Source organism: Melanerpes formicivorus, unplaced genomic scaffold (assembly GCF_026170545.1).
Source record: "Melanerpes formicivorus ecotype bairdi unplaced genomic scaffold, bMelFor1.0.p_v2 SCAF_9, whole genome shotgun sequence".
NCBI lineage: Eukaryota > Metazoa > Chordata > Aves > Piciformes > Picidae > Melanerpes > Melanerpes formicivorus.
The window spans coordinates 25,577,201-25,600,331 of NW_027142361.1; the positions used below are offsets into that span (position 1 = coordinate 25,577,201).

The 23,131-nt window shown below is 45.5% G+C and overlaps 1 protein-coding gene across 1 annotated transcript in view; it reads left to right on the forward strand.

Moving 5' to 3' along the window:
• The window catches only part of CFAP61 (cilia and flagella associated protein 61), a gene marked incomplete at its 5' end in the record, with an annotated part of 345,444 nt that overhangs the window by 232,106 nt on the left and 90,207 nt on the right, over nt 1-23,131 (forward strand). The window contains 2 exon segments of the mRNA XM_068142941.1: nt 6,850-6,947; nt 22,313-22,482. Coding sequence (XP_067999042.1) covers nt 6,850-6,947; nt 22,313-22,482 — 268 coding nt within the window.

Sequence of the window (23,131 nt, forward strand, 5' to 3'; positions counted from 1 at the left end):
CCGTTAATGGCCGACGGAGAAGAAGAAGAAGGAGAAGGAGTAGGTGCCATGTTGATACCAGCCGATGCCCTTGGCTGCTTGCTAGAATCAGCAAAGTTATTTAGAGCTGCTTTACCAATTAACTTTTTAGCCTTCTTTTTGACTGACATGGGTTCTCCACAGTCCTCATCACTAGATGACTCTGGGACTGATCGAGAGCCACGGCGTTTTCTTTTTGATCTAGTTTTAATAACAAAACAAGCTCTGGATATCTTTCTCTCTCGCCGCAGAGAGAACAGTAAATATGCAATTACCATCACCAGCAACAGATTTATACACATCACATAAATCACCTTTGGATCCCAGGCATCACCTAAGGTTACTGTCTCCTCAGGCGGAATCTTAAAACCCTTTATCTCAATTGGGAGAGTGGTGGAGGTAACATTCCTGTATCTCACTGGCCATAATAAATTAATACATTTTCCATACCATAATTTAACTTTATACATAACCCACATATAAATTGTCCGCACCAAATATTTGCCCAGGTAATCCAAAATCAAACCCAAACAATATCTGTAAATCAGAGCCCCAATAATTGAAAAGAACAATCGCTCCACAAACCACAATACCTTCATGTTTGCTAATTCAGCTAGAAAACACTAAATCAATCAAGTAATAAATTAAACTAATTATCTGCCGCACGTTGGGTACGCCAATAAAAAAAAATGTGGTGGGTGGAAGGGGTAAGGCCGAGAAGCCTCCTCCCTTCCCCCTTGTAAGGTAAAAGGGAAAAAAAAATTCAAGGGAAAGGAAAAAAAAACTCGCAAGCTGAATTAGCAAAGCAGTGGAGCTATATTTACAAAGCAACGTAGGGAATGCAGGGGATTATTTACAAATTTACAATATCTACAATATATACAAAGATATACAACAGAGTAACACAGAAATGAGAGTGACCCCCTCGGCAGAGAGGGGTTCCCCACCTCCGCTCTCCCCTCTCTCCCCCCCCTTTCCCCAGAATGGGATAGAAAGGGAAAGAAAAGAGAGGAAAAAAAAATGTTAGAAGCAGTTTGTGTTAATTGGAAAGGAGTTAATATACAGGCCTGGTATCTTGTTTTCAAGGCCGAGGCCTTGGCAGAAAGCCCAGCACAGAGATAGCTGCAGAGCTGCTGCACCGTAGAAAGGCGGAAGCAAGACTGAAAATAAAATGCCGGAGTGCCCAGGATATCTTTCCTACACTCCCAGTTCAGAGGGTGCTTCCTCCCACTTTACCAATGAAATAGTTTAGACTATTCCTTCCGTTTACCAACTTCCGTCCACCATATTCCCTTTCTTAAGGGGGCAATGTCAACCGGCCACAGGGCTTCACGCCCTACGCCTGTTCCCATATTTAAGGACAAAGACAAGGAAAAGGCAGACAGGCTGGTGTGAGAATATGGGAAAGGTAAAATCAGAGTGGGGGGGCCACCAAGAAATCAGAAGTGGCCTAATCAAGATCCTCAGTGGGACCATCAACAGCTTCAGGGGAGACAGAACATGGGACAAGGAATTGAAGAAGCTGTGCCCAGAAATTTTGATAAAGCCTATAGTGAGTATCAGAGGAAGCCACCTATGGAGTGGATGGTAAGATTAAAGAGAAGTTTGAAGCTCTATTCTGGAATAGATCCCAGTTCTGCAGCTGGGGTGATACTTCTCAGGATGCAGTTTGTGGCAAAACCATGGGCAGATATTAGAAACTGGAAAAGATTGAGGATTGGCAAGACAGAGGTTTAGAAGAATTACTACGTCAAGCTCAGAAGGTGTTTGTAAGGAGGGATGTAGAGAAACAAGGCAAAAGCTAGAATGTTGGTGATTATGGATAGAGAGGAAAAAAAAAAGAGGTAAAAGTCTTATATGATAAATTAGCCCTCAATAGTAATATTAAATGGAGTTCAGAAGATGATGAGTGATTGGATAAATAAAAAGAATGTTGATTGAAATTTGCCTGACATGGACAAATCATTTGATCTTTGTGTACATCTATATGGGGTGTTGACCCAGGACTGGACTGGAAATAAAAATCCTGTACGGCATTGTTCCAAGTTACTAGATTCTGTAAGTAGGTGAGGGCCAATTTGCTTATCAGCGACCTTTATTAGTAGAGGAGGCCCAGAAAGCGGCTTTTTGTTTTGTTCTGGTCTCAGATCCCACCTTTGGGATTCCTGATGTATATGGGATTGAAGCTGGGGGTAAAGTGTTAATAACAACTTGGAATAGAGAGTCACTAATTTCCCCCCAGGAAGGATCTTTTCTTGGTTTTGTTAACAACAGATACAGCTGTCCGTACTGCAAAACAAGGGTGGACACATGCTTCATGAGTAAAAGGACCACTTCAGGAACACCTCGGTCTGAAGGCTCTGGAACTAGCGAGACAAACCCACCTTTGAAACATCTGAATCTGCATTGCAAGAAAATACCAAGGATTTCATTCTGTGTATAAAAGATCCTGGGACTTGATGTCATTGGGGATGGGTAAAGTGTAATAGTAATGGTAAACTGGTTATTTAGAAAAGTGATGGTAAATTTTCCTGCTGCACTATAATGATGTGCTGAGAGTGTGTGTGGTTATAAATGTATGCTGTTGTAGTTATGATTTGAAGTGATTAGGACAGAGGATTCATCTACTGTCTTCAGCTAGTGGGTCCACAGAGACTGCAATACAGACAGCCAACATGCAACCAGAGTTAAAGGAAGAGGAGGCTCAGGGGAGTCCTTCTTGCTATCTACAACTCCCTGAAGGGAGGTTGTAGCCAGGTGGGAGTTGGTCTCTTCTCCCAGGCAACCAGTACCAGAACAAGAGGACATAATCTCAAGCTGCACCAGGGGAGGTTTAGGCTGGATGTTAGGAAGAAATTCTTCATAGAAAGAGTAATTTACCATTGGAATGTGCTGGCCAGGGAGGTGGTGGAGTCCCCATCACTGGAGGTGTTTAGGAAGAGACTTGATGGGGTGCTTGGTGCCATGGCTTAGTTGATTAGATGGTGTTGGATGATAGGCTGGACTCAATGATCTCCAAGGTATTTTTCAACATGGTTAATTCTATTCTATTCTATTCTATTCTATTCTATTCTATTCTATTCTATTCTATTCTATTCTATTCTATTCTTTGGGACAAAGAGAACCCTCTGCCTTTTACAGTGAGGCTAATACCTGGGCACTTTGTGTTTCTGTGCCTTAAACACCAGGTTATTGCCTGCTGGAGCTCTTTTATGGCATCATCTGGTTCTCTCCCATTGTATCCTTTTATCATTGCATCATTCTCTCCCATTCTGGGCACCTTCATCCTCACAAAAATTGTCTAATCATGAGGTCTGTAGTGATGGGTTGCACTTGATGATCTTTGAGGTCTCTTCCAACCTTGGTGATAGTGTGATACTGTGAAAAATCTTAAGGTTTGTTCTTGTTGCTGCAGGACAGAGATTTCTCTGACTTTGAAGTTTTATTGATATAAGAATTTATCACAGCTAGGTTTGTAGTGCTGCAAACAGACTATTTGTCACCAGTTTTAGAAGGAGCTGGAGCTGCAGTTTTCACAAGCACTCTGCCATGGCAGAGGATAAATTAGGACTTTCCTTTGGGTTGTAATTCCAGGTATTAAAGTTACTGCTTAGACATTATGGTCCAGGAGAGAAGTGTACCTGGTTACCAGTTTTGGTAGACAGATAAAGTATTCTCTCCTGCCACTCTGTATATATTTTAGTTTTTATAAATGACTTGGGGGCAAAAACCAAAATCTGCTTTTCAAATAGGTTGAAACTCTTCTGTTCATGGAGACAACTTCACTGCACTTTACTTTGTTTTTGTTTTTTTTTGTAACAAAAGTGATTTGACTTTTGATTTGTGATAATGAGGGGTTCAGTAAGCCTCCATCATTACACATTGCACATAAGCTGGGGGGGGGGAAGGAATCCAGAAAAACTTGAAAACTTGCAAAGGGATATTCCAACCTTTTTGGTCTGTTCCATTGATTTTGGTCCAGAAAAATTGCAATCCTTTTTTCCTCTTTTCTGTTTTTGAGGACAAGGGTGTTTAGACTGTTGGTGAGTGGGTTTTTTTTGTGGCTGCCCTCTAGAACTGTGCAATGAAACCCAATACCTTTTACTTATTTCCCTAGATACTCTAATCCCTCCCTGCTTTAGCAGTATCTTTGAGCTGTTCTTCCCTTTGTATCCACAGCAACATGAATCCCTGCTGGAATTATTTGCTTCTAAAATGCAGGTGCACTTGTTTAGTGTTGTGTTGGTTCAGGCTCTTAACCTGGAGACACTTTCACCAAACGGGAACCTCTGCTTTTCCCCTGCTTCATGTTAGACATCGTTATATGCAGTTTTTGTTCCTCACAGCCTTTGTTGGTTTTCTCTTATTAGGAGCTTTTAGGCAGCAGTAAGGAAGCAAAAGCCATAAAAGCCATAATAAATAAACCACCCTTTTATTAGCCTAGAAGTAATAATGCTATGTAGAGGAAAGGAGAGGATGGTACAGTGTGATAAGGTGCACAACAGTCACTGATCAAAACACCCAGACCTGTTAGCTGCCTGTAACTGCCTGCATGCCAGTGCCTGATGGTAACAAACAGCTTGCCTGTAGTTCCCAGGCTTGTATTTAAGTGCCTGTATATATATTTAACGTCCTAAGGTTTGGCATACCAGCTACAGGTCTGAAATCAACCTTTTGTCATACAAGATACTCAGGATTTTTTAAAATCATCTAAAGCTTCTGGCAATTTTAACAAATGCCAGCCTGTGCTTAGACACTTAACAAAAGTGCTGGTTCTTAGCTGAAGAAGAGTTTTACCTGTCTGCTTGAAAAGGTGCCCATTATTTGGATGAACTTGTGCCCAGAGTTCTGTGGCTCCCTGAGGGTGGCCTGCCCAATTCTCCGAGGCATGGGGCAGTGTCAGGTAGCAGCCTTGGGGTCTCTCCAGTTCTGCCTCCAACAGCAGTGTGCCCTTCTGATAGCATTAACCCAGTTCCCTTTGTGCCTTGATTTTCCTCGATGTGAAATGGGAATCAAAGATACGACTCGTTCCATCACAGTATTCTAAGAAGATGCTAATGAACATTTTGATGCCTCCAAGATTAATGAATGGGAAACATGAATTAATGTTTGGGGCATATGGGAATGCCATAGGAGCACTGAGGTAGAAGTAAATCATTAGTTAGTAAATCGTGCCGAGTGAAAGGTCTGAATTGAAGCCTCACGCTCAATGGGGAAGAACTGAACAAATTCCATATGACTGTGGAAATACTGGATGGCTGCATGTGGGCTAAAGAAAAGTAGAGCATCTGCAGCACAAAATAGTATGTGACCAGATTAATACAGTGCATCGTAGTGCAGTCGTGCACAAGAAGCATATTAGCGGTGCCTAGGACCTTCTTTCTGTGGTTTTCCCAATGCTTGCTTGCAACATTTCCATCCTAAACTTTGTTCATGTGGTTTAAACTCAGGATTATTGTAGCACCTGGAGCTGGAGACCGGTTGGCAAGAGGCCATGCAGCATGAGCAGAGGTAGTTTCAGCCCTGAGCTGAAAAGGAGCTTGGTTGCAATGAGGGCAGGCAGGATAGGAGAATGTCTGGGTTATTTATGTACTGTTGTAGCAATTTTACTCATAATTACATGCAAATTAACTGCTAAGGAGTCACATTACTCAGGTGTATAAAGTTATTGTAATTGTCCCTCCGCACTTGCTCCCCACTAGAAGCGCTCCATGAGTGCAGATGATAGTCTGTACGCTCTAAATTCAGGTTAGCCTGTAGGGCTAACTCTCATCTACGTGAAGAGACCACTCTGTGTCACTCAGCTGGCTTAATGTGGCCACAAATGAAGAGCAAATTCTATTTACAACCACCTCTGCAGAGTGACCTTAATTTAAAGGAGAATCAGGCCCATAATCTGTATAAATGTATGCACTCTGTTACATTAAGGTTATTTATTGCATTGCACTCAGCCTGAGTATGCATGGAGATTTACCATAGATAATCCATAATCCAGAATTAAACTATTAATATGCATTTTGAGAGGGGCAGCCATAACCTTGAAATTCCTTGGTTTAAGACTGACCATCAACTGTGTTTGAGTATATTTTTAAAAGGTATGAATAACAAATTAACAGCGGTTGGTAGAAAACATTCTGATTCCTTCCTACCATTTGCATCAATCCACAATTAACTCGCAGAAAGCCTGGAAGATTAGAAGGCTTAATCACTCCTAATATTTATTTGTTTTTAAATGTCATATCACATTTAGTTCAACATACTGTCAGTCTTGTTTCCCCTCCAGCACTCTGGCATTAGAAAGTACAGAGGAAAGCATTCTTCTTTTTGTGTCCACAGATATTGTCTCAGCAAAGTGACAGAACACTTGGTACCTGGCCTGGGTAAAGGAATTGCTTTCTGTATCCTCCTGAATATGGAATTAAAGTCTGTGCTGTTCCTTTGATTTGTCCTCCTAAGTTGAGCAGAGCCGTTGCAGGAAGTAGATGAATTAAGCAGCTGTCAAGAATTCTTTTCTGCAGCTTATGGAAGATGAGCTATGAACAGCAAAGCTGTTTGAGCAAAGGCTTGGTGGGCTTGTGGTGTCTTTTGTAGTCATGGGAGGTAAACTTAGGGACAGCTTGTTGGTTGCATGCTGGAGTCTTAAACATCTCTGTCAGGACCAAGACAGTGCTGTGGTGGATGTTGTACAGCTGGAAAGTCCCAGTGCTGCACTGAGCTGTGACCACTGTGTATAACTGTATGTTCAAATGCACTTGCCTTGTGCTGGTACCAAACAGAGCCTCAGCAAACTTACACTGGTTCAACTATGACAGTTTGTTCTTCTTTCCACAGTCCACATCTGAAGTTCAACAACCTGACCTTGATTTCAATTCATGGCCTTCCAGGAAAAGACCTACCTGGCTCCAAACACAGAAGATTTTTAATTAACAGGTTTGATTTAATATCTGAATGCTTCCATAGCTTCAAAGGGAAAACACTTCATAATTCTTTGTGAGCTTGTCTTAAATTTTAGGTAGATATATGGACAGATAGCTTCAAAATAATCCAGTCTGTCTGTACAAGGTGCATTCACCTGCAAAATGAGTTGAATGAAATGTTGCTGAAGCAGCAACCAGGACAGCAATCCATTGCATTGCACCAGGGCACTGCCTCTGCTTTCCAAGACTTTTTAGATTGCTCAGAGCTCCAAGTTAAAGAGAAATTTTGAAATAGTGTGCTGGATTGAGGCAGCCCCCCTTCCCCACCCCTGGCAACAATAAACACTCAGACAAACGGATTGCAAAAGTGATGGAAAGTTTAAATAGAAAGCAGTGAACTCTTACAGAAAGCCAAAAGCGCAGTGACAAAGAAAAATCCCAAAACAGACCCAGAGAGATCCCATCCCCACCTGAGGGTACACCCAAGACCCCCAGGGCTCCTTCTTCCCCCTCCCACTGCTAGGCTAGTCTCAGCTGGCCAGATCTGAGACTGCCCATCCCCCCGTGGCCTTGGGCCTAGCCAGGCCCAAAGCCAGGAGGCATCTCCCCCAGTTACCGGCTGATGGAGGAGGAAGAAAAGAGACAGAGCTAGACTCTGCACTAGATCTTATAGTGGTGCAAAGGATTGTGGTAGGAAATACTACATAACTTCCTGTGTCCACCCCTCTGGGCTGGACTTCTGGACACAGGAAGTAAACATTGCAGGGGGACACCCAGCTCAAACTGTAACAAATAGTTTTGGGGTTTTAACTTCCATGAGTTTTGTTCCAAATGATTTTGAACAAATGAAAATGTAAGAACTGAGATTAGCAGTGGACTGTGGAAGTCTATCTCCAGTCCCAGCCAGGTCCTGTTTCCTGAGCTGGCAGAGCCATGGCTCTGGTACCAAACAGATGAAGGGAAAGGTGTGAAAGGTAGCTATGATGTGTCTAGTGAGTGGCTGGACGTTTCTTGTTTGCTGATACATTAAATACCTTCCAGTTAGTAGGATAAAATGTTACCTCAGTAAAAGGCACATTATGTAATTCTCACTTTGTGACCGTTTGAGGCTGTCCCCTTAAGAAAGGGAATATTGTAGTCGGATGTTTGTAAACGAAAAAACAGATCTAAACTAATTTCATTGGTAGATTGGGAGGAAGCACCTTCTGAACTGGGTGTGCAGCAAGGTATCATGGGCATTCCTGCACTTTTCTAGTCAGTCTTTCTTCCCTCCTTCGGTGGCTTTGCAGCTCACAGCGTTCTGGGCTTTCGGCCAAGGCTTGACCTTGAAACTGATAAACTGCAAGGCCTGTATTAACTGCTTTCCAATTAACACATAACTGCTTCTAATTTTTTTTTCTTTTCTCTCTTTCTAACCCTCTCTGGGGAAAGGGGGAGAGAAGGGGGAGCAGAGGTGGGGAACCCCCTCAGCAGAGGGGGGAACTCTTATTTCTGTGCTACTTTGTTATATATTTTTGTATATATTGTAAATATTGTTAATTCTGTAAATTCCCCTGCATATCCTGTATTGCTTTGTAAATATACAGCATCCATTGCTTTGCTAATTCAGCTGTGAGTTTTTTTTCCCTTTTCAACTTTCTTTCCCTTTACTTTACAGGGGGGAGGGAGGAGGCTTTTTGGCCTTACCCTTCCAACCCTACGACATTTTTTTTTTTGTTGGCTTACCCAACGTGTGGCAGATAATTAGCTTAATTTATTACTCGATTGATTTAGTGTTTTCTAGCTGAATTAGCAAACATGAAGGTATAGTGGTTTGTACAACGATTATTCATTTCAATTTTTGGGGCTCTGGTTTACAGATATTGTTTGGGTTTGATTTTGGATTACCTGGGTAAATATTTGGTGCGGACAATTTAATTGTGAGTTATGTAGAGAGTTAGACTATGGTATGGAAAATGTATTGATTTATTATGGCCGGCGAGATACAGAAATGTTACCTCCACCACACTCCCAATTGAGATAAAGGGTTTTAAGATTCTGCCGGAGGAGAGAGTAACTATAGGTGATGGCTGGGATCCAAAGGTGATTTATTTGGTATCTGTGATCCTGCTCTCGGTGATAATTAACGTGTATCTCCTGATTTCTTTGCGACGGGAGAGGAAGGTGTCCGGGGCGTGTTTTGTTATTAAAACTAGATCAAAGAGGAAACAGCGTGGCTCTGGGTCAGTCCCAGAGACATCTAGTGATGAGGAGTGTGGAGAATCTGTGTTAGTAAAAGAAGTTAATTGGAAAGGCTGCTCTAAATGACTGCTGCTGATTCTGGCAAGCTGCCAAGGGCAGCGGCTGGTATCAACATGGCGCCTACTCCTTCTCCCCCTCCTTCTTCTCGGTCGGCCATTAACGGAGCAACGTCATTTCTGCCCACTCTCTCGGTGGGACCGGAAGTCACTGCCCTAGCAGATGATTTATCTCAGGACCTGTCAGCTTCTATTAAGGTGGCTGTAAATTCAAACACAGCTCCAGTTAAGGTGGCTGTTTTAAAGACTAGAAGTGCAAAGACCAAAGATGATGGAGAAGAAGAGCTAGAGACTGATCCTGGTGAGGGGCCCTCCACTCTAAGAAATCCTGCTGAGGAGGAAGAGAAGGTTTGTTTTAAAGATCTAGCTAACCTAGTGAGATCAAAGCAGGATAGAGACGAAGCTAGGAAAGGAGCTAGCAAAGGTGGTTCTCAGCTTAAAGAGATCCTTGAGAAAATGACAGGAGGATTATTAGGGAAACCAGTTGAGGGGGACAAGTAACAAGATGACATAACTGAGTGTTCGTCACCCCATGAAGAGATAAGAAATGTCCGTAGAGACTACACCAGGGCAGATAAGGAGCCAGTTCTAGCTTGGCTTAGTAGGTGTTATGATACAGGTGCTCCAGATCTAACAGTTGGAGACAAGTCAGCAGCTCAGTTAGGAACTCTCTCGAGGGATAATGGAATAGATAGACATCTAGGCAGGGCTCTCGGTAAGGTTAATCAGTGGATATGCCTTTTAATGGCGGTTGCCCTGAGATACCCTTCCCGAGATGATCTTCCATGGAATCCTAAACCCTGGACTACCATAGATGAGGGAATTAAGAGCTTGAGAGAATTTGCTGTTAGAGAGCTACTCTATGGTGAACATGAAACTCTGAATCCTGATGACATTCCTGTGGGTATTGGTCTTGCTAAAAAGATCATCAAGCTTGCTCCTTCCAATTATGCAAACATTCTGGCAAGCAGAATTGTGTCAAGAAATTATGGGGGAGCTTCTCCTACGGTTGGCCAATTCAGTGATCAAATGAGACAATTAGAGGATAGCATGACACGTGTTTCTTTGGTTTCAGCCATTGAAACTCTGTCTGGAAAAATTGAGAGTTGCATGAAGGATCTGAAAGATCCCATATACCAATTGGCACAGAAGGATAATTTCAATTCTTCCTCCATGAGGATACAAGTTTCATCTGTGAGGAATACACGTCCTCCAAGGAGGTCATTCCAAAACCGATCAAATCAAAACAGACCTCCAAGGCAATCACGTAGAACTATTTGGATAACTCTGCGTGATAAGTTTGGTGAGAACATGAACCGCTGGGATGGCCAACCAACTTCTAATCTTTTCAGGAGACTGAGGGAATTGCAAAGTGGCAGAACCCGAGGTAGCAATACCAGAAGGGTAGCTGTTACTTCCACAGTTCCCCAGAACAACCCTAGTAGCTCCAACAGTGGCTCCAGTTGTAACATGCAAAGTTACAACACTGCACACTGTGCGCAATGCACATGTGGGCATGTTCCCCATAACTAGGGGTGCCCTGCCTCCCGCCAGGGGGAGGAGAGGGATAACAGCGATAATAGAATCTATTGGGATGTGTACATCCAGTGGCTTAGCACTTCACAATTTCGGAAGTACAGGGCCTTGGTTGACACAGGAGCTCAGTGCACCATAATGCCATCAAATTATCAGGGATCAGAGTCTATAACTATTCTGGGAGTCACTGGTGGATCTCAAGAGTTAAGTAAAGTGGAGGTTAATATAAGTTTAACTGGTAAACAATGGAGGAAGCATACAGTTGTGACCGGACCTGACGCACCTTGTATTTTGGGAATTGATTTTCTGAGAGAAGGGCGTTTCAAAGACCCTAGAGGTTATAAATGGGCTTTTGGAGTAGCTTCTATAGAAATTGATGGACAAAAATTGAAGCTATCTGCTAGACCTGAGCTTTCTGATGAATCTGCAGTTGTGGGACAACATAAGAGACAGGACATTAAATTGCCAGTTGCTTCTCAGACTGTGCATCACAGACAATACAGAGCCAACCGTGACTCTTTGTTGCCCATTCAGAATCTGATTCGTCAGTTGGAGAGTCAGAAAGTCGTCAGCAAAACTCATTCACCTTTCAACAGTCCAGTGTGGCTTGTGAGAAAGCAGAATGGAGACTGGGGTCTGACGGTAGACTACCGAGCCCTCAATGAAGTAACGCCACCTATGAGTGCAGCAGTACCAGACATGATGGAACTCCAGTATGAGCTGGAATCCAATGAGGCCAAATTGTATGCTGCCATAGACATTGCTAATGCATTTTTCTCTATTCCCATAGCAGAGGAATGCAGGCCTCAGTTTGCTTTCACCTGGAGAGGAATCCAGTACACTTTCAACAGATTGCCAATGGGCTGGATCCACAGCTCAAGCATCTGTCATGCAGTGATCCACGATGCTCTGGAGAAAGGCGGTGCTCCAGAACACATCCAGTTCATCGATGAGATCATCGTCTGGGGTAAAACTGCTGAGGAAATCTTCGAGAAAGGTAACAAAATCGTTGACATTCTTCTGAATGCAGGTTTTGCCATCAAGCGAGACAAGGTGAAAGGACCTACCACAGAGATTCAGTTTCTGGGAGTGCAGTGGCAGGACGGACGCTGACACATTCCAGTGGATGTGGTAAATAGAGTCTCCACAATGGCAAATCCCACAAACAAGCAAGAGACCCTGCGTTTCTTGGGGATAGTGGGATTTTGGAGACTGCACATTCCTGGATACAGTGAGATTGTGAAACCTCTGTACGATGTGACTCGAAAGAGAAACCATTTCCACTGGGGACCTGAACAACAAGCAGCCTTTGACCAGATAAAGCAAGAGGTAGTTCAAGCAATGGGTCTGGGACCTGTCCGAGATGGTCCAGACATTAAGAACATTTTGTACACGGCTGCAAGTGACAATGGTCCAACCTGGTGCTTGTGTCAAAAAGCTCCAGGCGAGACACATGGACGACCTCTTGGTTTCTGGAGTCAAGGTTACAGAGGTTCAGAGGCTAATTATACTCCAACAGAGAAAGAAATTTTAGCTGCCTATTAGGGAGTTAAAGCATCTTCTGAAGTGATTGGAACTGAATCACAACTTCTCTTAGCTCCCAGATTACCAGTTTTGAATTGGATGTTCAAAGGCAAAGGCTCCACACCACATCATGCCACAGATGGTCTAAGTGGATGGCTCTGATAACACAGAGAGCTCGAATGGGAAATCTTGAAAGACCTGGTCTAGTGGAGGTGATCTCAAGTTGGCCTGAAGGTACCAACTGTGCTAAACCTCCAGAGGAGAAAGTAACTCGTGCTGAGGATGCTCCTCCTTACAATGACCTTTCTGATGATGAAAAGAAATATGCTTTGTTCACAGACGGTTCCTGTCGTCTTGTTGGAAACAAGCAAAGGTGGAAGTCTGCAGTGTGGAGTCCAATATGTCCAGTTGCAGACACAAACGATGGAGAAGGAGAATCCAGTCAGTTCGCAGAGGAAAAAGCTGTCCAGCTAGCTCTCGACGTGGCTGAACGTGAGAGATGGCCAAAGCTTTATCTCTACACCGACTCATGGATGGTAGCCAATGCTCTATGGGGTTGGCTAAAGAACTGGAAGAAGAGTGGTTGGCAGAGGAAAGGAAAACCCATTTGGGCAGCGTTCCTGTGGCAGGACATTGCTGACCGAATCAAGAGAATTCCAGTGAAAGTGAGACACATCGATTCCTAAGAGCAAAGCTACTGAGGAACAGCAACACAACCATCAGGCAGATCTAGCTGCAAGAGTTTCTCAAGTAGATATGGACTCTAATCTTGATCTCGACTGGAAACACCGAGGTGAGATATTCTTAGCTCGGTGGGCTCATGATTCGTCAGGACATCAAGGCAGAGATGCAACATACCAGTGGGCTCGTGACAGATCCATAGACATTTCCATGGATGCTATCACACAAGTCATCCATGACTGTGACATTTGTGCTGCTATAAAGCAGGCAAAACGACTTAAGCCCTTGTGGTATGGTGACAGATGGTCCAAGTACAAGTATGGTGAAGCTTGGCAGATTGACTACATCACTCTACCACGTTCTCGTTCTGGTAAGCAATACGTGCTTACTATGGTAGAGGCAAACACCTCTTGAAACTGATAAACTGCAAGGCCTGTATTAACTGCTTTCCAATTAACACATAACTGCTTCTAACTTCTTTCTCTTCTTTCTCTTTCTAACCCTCTCTGGGGAAAGGGGGAGAGAAGGGGGAGCAGAGGTGGGGAACCCCCTCAGCAGAGGGGGGAACTCTTATTTCTGTGCTACTTTGTTATATATTTTTGTATATATTGTAAATATATTACCCCTTACTAGTTATGCAGTTAGGGAATGATGATGTTGCAACCAGAACTCTCAGGGCTATCAAAGATGACTTCAGGGCCCTGGGAGACCTGGTTGAGGGGTCAGGGTCACAAATAATTTTTTCATCAATACCCTTAACTGCAGGAGGAAATACAGTAAGGAACAGGTCAGCAGCTATAGTTAACAAGTGGCTTAGAGGCTGTTGCAGTCAAAAGAATTTGGGGTTTTTTGATATTGGGAAACTTTCCACTGCACCAGGCCAGCTGGCAACAGATAGAGTACATATGTCCCAGAGAAGGGGAAAGATCACTGTATATGAGAACGGACTGTCCCCCAAAGATAAAAAGATCCTGGGTAGGGAACTGGCGGGTCTCATCGACAGGGCTTTAAACTAGTTTCGAAGGGGGAAGGGGCTGAAAAGAGTCCTCTCAGACAAGAGTCTGGGGGCGACAAGCTAGAGTCGGAGGTGAAACCAGCAGCCCAGCTGAAGTGCATGTACACTAATGCACGAAGCATGGGTAACAAACAGGAGGAGCTGGAAGCCTTGATGTAGCCGGAAAATTATTATATAGTTGCCATCACAGAGACGTGGTGGGACGACTCACACGACTGGAGCGCTGCAATTGACGGTTACAAGCTCTTCAGGAGAGACAGGCGAGGAAGAAGGGGTGGAGGGGTGGCCCTTTACATTAGGAAGGCACTAGATGCCATTGAGATGGAGACTAGGGACGATCGGGTTGAATGCTTGTGGATAAGAATTAGAGGGAAGACCAGCAGGGCAGACACCCTGGTTGGAGTCTGTTATAGACCACCCAACCAGGAGGAAGATGTTGACGAAGCATTCTATAGGCAGCTTAGGGCTGTCTCAAGATCTCTGGACCTTGTTCTCATGGGCGACTTCAACCTGCCTGACATCTGCTGGGAACTCAACACGGCAGAGAGGAGACAGTCTAGAAGGTTTTTAGAATGCATGGAGGACAGCTTCTTATCCCAGGTGCTGCGAGAGCCTACCAGGGGCAAGGCTATGCTTGACCTCCTCTTCACCAACAGGGAAGGACTGGTGGGCGATGTGGTGGTTGGAGGGTGTTTGGGGTCCAGTGACCACGAGATAATTGAATTCTCGGTTTTTGGTCAAGTCAAGAGGGGCGGCAAGAAGACCTCCACTCTGGACTTCCGGAGGGCAGACTTTGGGTTACTCAAGGAACTAATTCAGAGGGTTCCTTGGGATAAAGCCCTTAAAAACAAAGGGGTCCAGGAGAGCTGGACCTACTTCAATGAAGAATTGTTGAAGGCTCAGGGACAGGCTGTGCCAATGTGCCAGAAGATGAGCCGCCGGGGCAGACGGCCAGCCTGGATGGTTCATGAACTTTTAATGGAACTAAGGGAAAAAAAGAGGGTGTATCACCTTTGGAAGAGAGGGGAGGCAACCCACAGAATGTTTAAGGATGTTGCTAGGTCTTGTAGGAAGAGAATTATGGAGGCAAAAGCACACTTGGAGCTTAAACTGGCCTCTACTGTGAAGGACAACAAAAAGTCCTTCTATAAATACATTAATAGTAAGAGGAAGGGGAAGGAAAACCTCCACTCCTTGGTGGATACAGAGGGGAACATTGTAACCAAGGATAAGGAAAAGGCAGAGATACTTAACACCTTCTTTGCCTCAATTTTTACTAGAAGGGCAGAACGTCTTCCTGACAGCTGGCCTGCAGAGATGGCAGAAGGAGCCAGGGAGCTGCACAGTTTCCCTGTGTTCCATGAGGCGGTGGTTGGAACTCTCCTTAGCAGCTTGGATCCCCACAAGTCCATGGGACCAGATGGGATTCATCCTAGGGTGCTGAGAGAGCTGGCAGATGAGCTGGCCAAGCCACTCTCCATAATTTTCCAGCAGTCCTGGCTCACTGGCGAGGTCCCAGAGGACTGGAAGCTGGCCAACGTGGTGCCCATCCATAAGAAGGGCCGGTTGGATGAGCCAGGGAATTACCGGCCTGTCAGCCTGACCTCAGTGCCAGGCAAGATCATGGAACAGGTCATCCTGAGTTCAATAGCACAACACTTACAGGATGGCCAAGGGATCAGGCCTAGCCAGCATGGATTTAGGAAGGGCAGGTCCTGCCTGACCAACCTGATCTCCTTCTATGATCAGGTGACCCGCCTGTTGGATGTGGGGAGGCCTGTTGATGTAGTCTACCTGGACCTCAGCAAGGCCTTTGACACCGTCCCCCATAGCAAACTCCTGGCCAAGCTGTCAGCCCATGGCTTGGATGGGAGCACACTGCGATGGGTTAGGAACTGGCTGGAGGGCCGAGCCCAGAGAGTGGTGGTGAATGGTGCCACATCCAGCTGGCAGCCAGTCACTAGTGGTGTGCCCCAAGGATCAGTGCTGGGCCCTGTGCTCTTTAACATCTTTATTGATGATCTGGATGAGGGCATTGAGTCCATCATCAGTAAATTTGCTGACGACACCAAGCTGGGGGCAAGGGTTGATCTGCTGGAGGGTAGAGAGGCTTTGCAGAGAGACCTCGACAGGCTGGACAGATGGGCAGAGTCCAACGGCATGAGATTTAACACATCCAAATGCCGGGTTCTGCACATTGGCCACAACAACCCCATGCAGTGATACAGGCTGGGGTCAGAGTGGCTAGAGAGCAGCCAGGCAGAGAGGGACCTGGGGGTGCTGGTTGATGGTAGGATGAACATGAGCCTGCAGTGTGCCCAGGCAGCCAAGAAGGCCAATGGCATCCTGGCCTGCATGAAGAACAGTGTGGCCAGCAGGAGCAGGGAGGTCATTCTGCCCCTGTACACTGCACTGGTTAGGACACACCTCGAGTACTGTGTCCAGTTCTGGGCCCCTCAGTTTAGGAAGGATATTGACTTGCTGGAACGAGTCCAGAGAAGAGCAACAAAGTTGGTGAGGGGTTTGGAACACAAGCCCTATGAGGAGAGGCTGAGGGAGCTGGGGCTGCTTAGCCTGGAGAAGAGGAGACTCAGGGGTGACCTTATCACTCTCTACAACTACCTGAAGGGCGAACGGGGACTCCAGCTGAAAGCTGTTCTCAAGGGCCCTGAGGACGTGCTCATGGCTTTTGCTGGATGAGGCGTTTGAATGCCCGAGGGGTGGAGGCGATTTTGATTCTGTACCACGGCGGCAGAGGTGGTCGGAGCCCTGCTGTGCGCTCGGAGCGGCGGCGGCGGTCCCCGGCCGTCCGCTTGAGCTGCGGTGGCGGCGGGACCTGCCGTGCGCTCGGGCTGCAGCGGCGGTGAGCACAGCCGTGCGCTCGGAGCGGCGGCGGCGGTGAGCACGGCCATGCGCTCGGGCTGCGGCGGGGCCGGCCCTAGTCTCTTCCCCGACTTTTTCGGACGAGTTCCGAAAATGGCGCCGAGCACCTGGCTCCACCTCCCTTCTTCTCACTAGGTTGTGGTGCAGCCCCTCCCTCCGCCAGGGGAGGGTTGTGTTTTGGATGCTGTCACGTCTGGGTACGCGAACGCCTAGCGGGAAGGCGGTGTACTGTGATAAGCATCTGTAGAGCCTCGGGCCGCGGCTGGAAGCGGTCAGCACTGGGCTTGGGATAGGTCCGTGCAAGGTTGTGAAAGGCTCAGCGTGCTGTTTTCCTGGAGGGGTGGAGAAGCAGTTAGAGCCTGATTGTTCTGACTGGCTTGCCCCAGGGGTGGAAACATGCCGCTGAGTAAATAGAGATGGGAATAAAGGTTTGGTTGAGAAGTTGTGAGGTTCCTTCCAGGTGACCAGGATGTCCAACGGATCCATGAAGAGCTTGCACCGCAGAAGAGTGAACTCTGCATCGCCGAGAGGTTCTACTAGATGAGGGAAGAAGAACTGGAATGGACGGACACCAGAGCCTGAATGAGAGACTGTTTGGGTGGACGCCCAGATGAAGATATGGACTTCGCCGGACATATCATCGGAAGATTTCTGATTTGATGATGTGTTTGGGTGCAAAGATTATGGTATGAAATAAGGGGTGGTATGTTACAGTTTGAGCTGGGTGCCCCCCTGCAATGTTTACTTCCTGTGTCCAGAAGTCCAGCCCAGAGGGGTGGACACAGGAAATTATGTAGTATTTCATACCACAATCCTTTGCACCACTATAAGATCCAGTGCGGAGTCTAGCACTATCTCTTCTCTTCCTCCTCCGTCAGCCGGTAACTGGGGAGATGTCTCCTGGCTTTGGGCCTGGCTAGGCCCAAGGCCACGGGGGGATGGGCAGTCTCAGATCTGGCCAGCTGAGACTAGCCTAGCAGTGGGAGGGGGAAGAAGGAGCCCTGGGGGTCTCGGGTGTACCCTCAGGTGGGGATGGGATCTCTCTGGGTCTGTTTTGGGATTTTTCTTTGTCACTCTGCTTTTGCTTTTCTGTAAGAGTTCACTGCTTTCTATTTAAACTTTCCATCACTTTTGCAATCCGTTTGTCTGAGTGTTTATTGTATCAGGTAATCAATGTACTTTGGAGCTGAGCACTTGATTGGTTTCTTTATGTTTGTCCCATCTGCCCAGTGGTACTCATATTTGGGGCCAGCAGACATCACAGGGCAGCTCTCCTCCGTGCAGAAGTCTGTGATGGTTCCATAAAGCATATTGATCTGGTTGAAGAAGTCGACAGTGTTCACTGCAACCTACTCGTTTAAGTCCTCCCCCTCGGGCAGCATGACAGCCATGCGCAGATTGCCGCTGCCCAGCGTGGCCTCGGCGTGCTTCAGCAGCTCATACTGGTGAGAGCCCTCTGGAATGTTCTTCTTTGGCTTGAAGGTTTTGGAAGAGCGACTGCCACTATTTTGGAAGGAAGAAGAACTGGAATGGACTGACACTAGAGCCTGAATGAGAGACTGTTTGGGTGGACACCCAGATGAAGATACGGACTTCGCCGAACATGTCATCGGAAGATTTCTGATTTAATGATGTGTTTGGGTGCAAAGATTATGGTATGAAATAAGGGGTGGTATGTTACAGTTTGAGCTGGGTGCCCCCCTGCAATGTTTACTTCCTGTGTCCAGAAGTCCAGCCCAGGGGTGGACACAGGAAATTATGTAGTATTTCATACCACAATCCTTTGCACCACTATAAGATACAGTGTGGAGTCTAGCACTTTCTCTTCTCTTCCTCCTCCATCAGCCGGTAACTGGGGGAGATGCCTCCTGGCTTTGGGCCTGTCTGATGATGGTCTCTTCTCCCAGGCACCCAGTACCAGAACAAGAGGACACAGTCTCAGGCTGCGCCAGGGGAGGTTCAGGTTGGATGTTAGGAAGAAGTTCTATACAGAAAGAGTGATTGCCCATTGGAATGGGTTGCCTGGGGAGGTGGTGGAGTCGCCGTCGTTGAGGGTGTTCAGAAGGAGACTTGATGGGGTGCTTGGTGCCATGGGTTAGCTGTTTGGGTGGGTTGGATTGGTTGATGGGTTGGACACGATGATCTTGAAGGTCTCTTCCAACCTGGTTTGGTTTATTCTAATTGTTAATTCTGTAAATTCCCCTGCATATCCTATATTGCTTTGTAAATATACAGCACCCATTGCTTTGCTAATTCAGCTGTGAGTTCTTTTTCCCTTTTCAACTTTCTTTACCTTTATTTTACAGGGGGGAGGGAGGAGGCTTTTTGGCGTTACCCTTCCAACCCTACGACACACTTAAATTTACTCTATTTTGATGGGTTTGCTTTTTACCTTGGAGTAGTGACTAGGAATCCTCACTGTAGACAGGAGACATAGAATTAAAGTCATAGATTCACAGATTCATTGTGTAGTTTGGCTTGGAAGTGACCTTGAAGATCATCTAATTCTAATCGGACACCTTCCAGTAGCCCAGGTTGCTCAACCTCATCCAACCTGGCCTTGAACACCTCCAGGGTGAGGGCAACCTGTTCTAGTGTCTCACCACCCTCACTCTAAAGAATTTCGAATCTCCTGTCTAAATCTGCCCTCCTCGAGCTTTAATCCATTCCCTCTCATCCTATAACTACAAGCCTTTGTCAAAAGTCCCTCCCCAGCTTTCTTCTAGGCCCTCTTCAGGTACTAGAAGGCTGCTATAAGGTGTCCCTGGAGTCTCCTCCAGGCTGAGCATCTCCAGCTGAACCAGTTGCTTTGAATAGCTGGGGAATGAACTTATGCTAACTTATATAGATTTAGCATGTGACTGTTTGAAACCTGCATGTTATTTTTTACCAGAACTCTTACTTGGTATGTGCAAGTGCACTAAAGGACAAGAGGAGGCTCAGGGGAGACCTATTGCTCTCTACAACTATCTGAAGGGAGGTTGTAGACAGGCAGAGGTTGGTCTCTTCTCCCAAGCAACCAGCACCAGAACAAGAGGACACAGTCTCAAGCTGTGCCAGGGGAGGTTTAGGCTGGAGGTTAGGAAGAAATTCTACACAGAGAGAGTGATTGCCCATTGGAATGTGCTGCCCAGGGAGGTGGTGGAGTCACCATCACTGGAGGTGTTTAGAAGGAGACTTGATAGGGTGCTTAGTTGCATGGTTTAGTTGATTAGGTGGTGTTGGATAATAGGTTGTATGCGATGATCTTGAAAGTCTCTTCCAACCTGGTCTATTCTATTCTATTCTATTCTATTCTATTCTATTCTATTCTATTCTATTCTATTCTATTCTATTCACCTGACCTAGTTGAGGATGCCCCTGCTTACTGCAGAGGGGGTTGGACTAGATGACCTTCAGAGGTCCCTTCCAACCCAGACCATTCTATAATGCTATGATTCTATGAAAACAAGTCAATGTCTGCTTGCTGAACCTTAAACACAAAGTCTCTTTGAAGATATGAAAATGGTTTTGACCTGAACATGTTTAAAACCTACCTTCTCATTTGGTATTTTGCCCCGTCAAGCAATTTATTTTTATAAATAGTTACCTAAATTCCCTTTTTATTGTAGAAAGGGCGGTGCTTAAATACAACCCTAGCAAATGAGGGGAGTGTGTGCTGACATAAAAGCATGTGGCTCTTTTTTCCAAAGTATACTGTAAAAAAAAGAGTTGCAGTAACAAAGCAGCTTTCCTGATGGAAAGTTGCAGTTCCTAGCTGCCTCACCAGAATTAGCCCTTAAAATTTGAAAGCAGATTAAGGGTGAAAATTGAACTCTGCAGGGTATTATTTTTGAAAGCATCCCTGTGAGTTTGGAGTGTCAGTCTCCTGGGAGCTGTGCACCTCAATTATAAAGGTGCATTTGAAAACCCTCCTCTGTCCTTGATGCCCATTTTATTTATAGATTTCTGCATGATTACAGTTCAGAACTGTCAGTGGATTTCTTCCCTTATTTATTTGCCTCTGGTATTTGTGAGTGCAGAGGATGCAGAGCACCTCAGAAAGCCTCATCAGTCAGTCCTGAAATTCTTCAGTTTGTCCAAGCAGCTTTATTTGCCTCTGTGGCATCTTGTATGACAGTGTGGGGAACTCAATAACAACAACTAACATGTAACATTGTACTGAAAAAAACTAATTTAACAGAATTTTTTCCTGGTTCTCAGTCTCAGGAAGGTGTAGAGTGGAGTCTAGCTGGATTTGCAGAATGGTCAGCAGCATGTTTTGTGTTTTGATAGCAGGCTGTTGCAAGATCCAGTGGTGCTCAAGCATCACAACAGGCCTTATGGAAGATGTTCTCTCTGCTGTTCACACATTTTATAATGGTGTGTCTATGGCATATCTATGTGGAAACATTTTATCTTCAGAAATCTTTGTCTTGCCAGAATTCTATTAAGCAGAGAGGGTGGTAGAAATGCAATAATAAAGAAGCATTCTGGGGTTTGATTAGTTGAGTGTGTGGGGAGGGCTATATTCTGACTCACAAAAGATCTTTGGAAACAATTTTCAATTTCATTACTGAGGCATTAAAAGAGGTTTTGTTCCATTCAGGTTTTGCTTCAAATTTGGCTCTTTAAATAGGAGCCTGAAGATCTTTAATACTTTCTTCCTGCACAGGGATACATAAGATACTTTACACTGAAAATAGATTGCAACACTGGATGGCAGAAATTGTATCATAGAATCATAGAATGTTAGGGTTTGGAAGGAACCTCCAGAAATCATTGGGACTAACCCCCTTGCCAAAGCAGGATCACCTAGGGCAGGTCACACAGGAACACATCCAGGCTGAACATTTCTAGAGAAGGAGACTCCACAACCTCTCTGGGCAGCCTGGTGCAGGGCTCCATCACCCTCACAGTAAAGAAGTTTCTCCTCATGTTCAGATGGAACTTCCTGTGTTCTAGCTTATATCCATTATTCCTCATCCTATTACTGGGTAAAGAAGAGCAAGTGGTGCCTTCATTGCATTTATGTCTCACCATAGTCACTGCTGGTGAAGTTGAGCACCAAATGAAGTAAAAAAGGGAGAAAAAGCTTAATAAGGGAGTTTTACATAGGGGGAAGAATTAAACTGTTAAAATATTTTCTTTGCAGGTACAAAACTCTTCTCCTCTCATCAGCCTGCACAGTAAAGGCAGAGTGAACCCCACATTTCCGACTTTGTTTTCACATTAGGTGGTTGTGTGGCCCAGCACTGGGAGGGATTGTTTGGGTTTAGCAGAAAGTTGTCAGTTTGTAACCGAGTATTTCATAATGACTAATCTCTTCCTCTGGGCTGCCATAAACTCACAACGAGGGAAGAGGTTTGAACCACTGGGGGACTTGGGCTAACCCACCAGATGTCTAATTAATGCCTGCTGTCAGCTGCCGAAATGTCACTTACAGATATTCTTTCTTCACGGCCACTGTTTTAATGATGAAGATTATGCACAGATGTCACTTTGTTCCTGGGTTAAGGTGGTGGTTGGTAAAATGACCAGCATCAATCGCCCTGCCAAATATGTGGTGGTGTCCAAGGAGATAAAGGTACCATATGAATACCTTGTTCTCTGCACGGGGCAGAAATACCAGGTAAGGTCATGTGCAGAGTGAAAACCAGAGTAATATATTCAGATTTCACAGTGAACAGACTTTCTGTGATAGGCACAGCAGCAGAGTGGTCCTTCGCAAGTGTATAACCAGAAAGTTTGCAGCTCTCCCGTGTAGCTGGTTGGACTATTTCAGTGCTGCTGTAGATGAGAGGTTTTGCAAAGGTTTCTACCAGCAAAGTCACTGCTCAGTATGAGATGTCAAGCAAAGCTGGCAGTATTTTTGCTACCATGACCATTAAACCTGCTGAAGATAGGCCCAACTGACATGTGGCCCCAGCCACAGGAGACTTAGCTCCAGCTGGTCTAGCACCATTTGACCTAGTTTGGGCAATGGAGAGAATTCCTTATCAAAGTAATTACTCCTCTCACATGCTGACTGTGCCTGGGCATGCACGTGGTGCTGTATGCTATTGTAGCACTCATTATGTTTCCAGAGAGATGGAAGCAGACCTTTAGTTACATGTGAAATGAAGCTCACTTTCAGCCCTTCAGGCTCAGCTTCCACTCAGGCATCCCAGGCAGGATTCATCTGTTCTTGTGTATCATCATGTGGCCTTCAAGCTCTGTGAACCAAGTGGCCGCCTTTCATGTAGCCCTGCTGCCTGCAGTGATTTTGCCTTACTAATTGG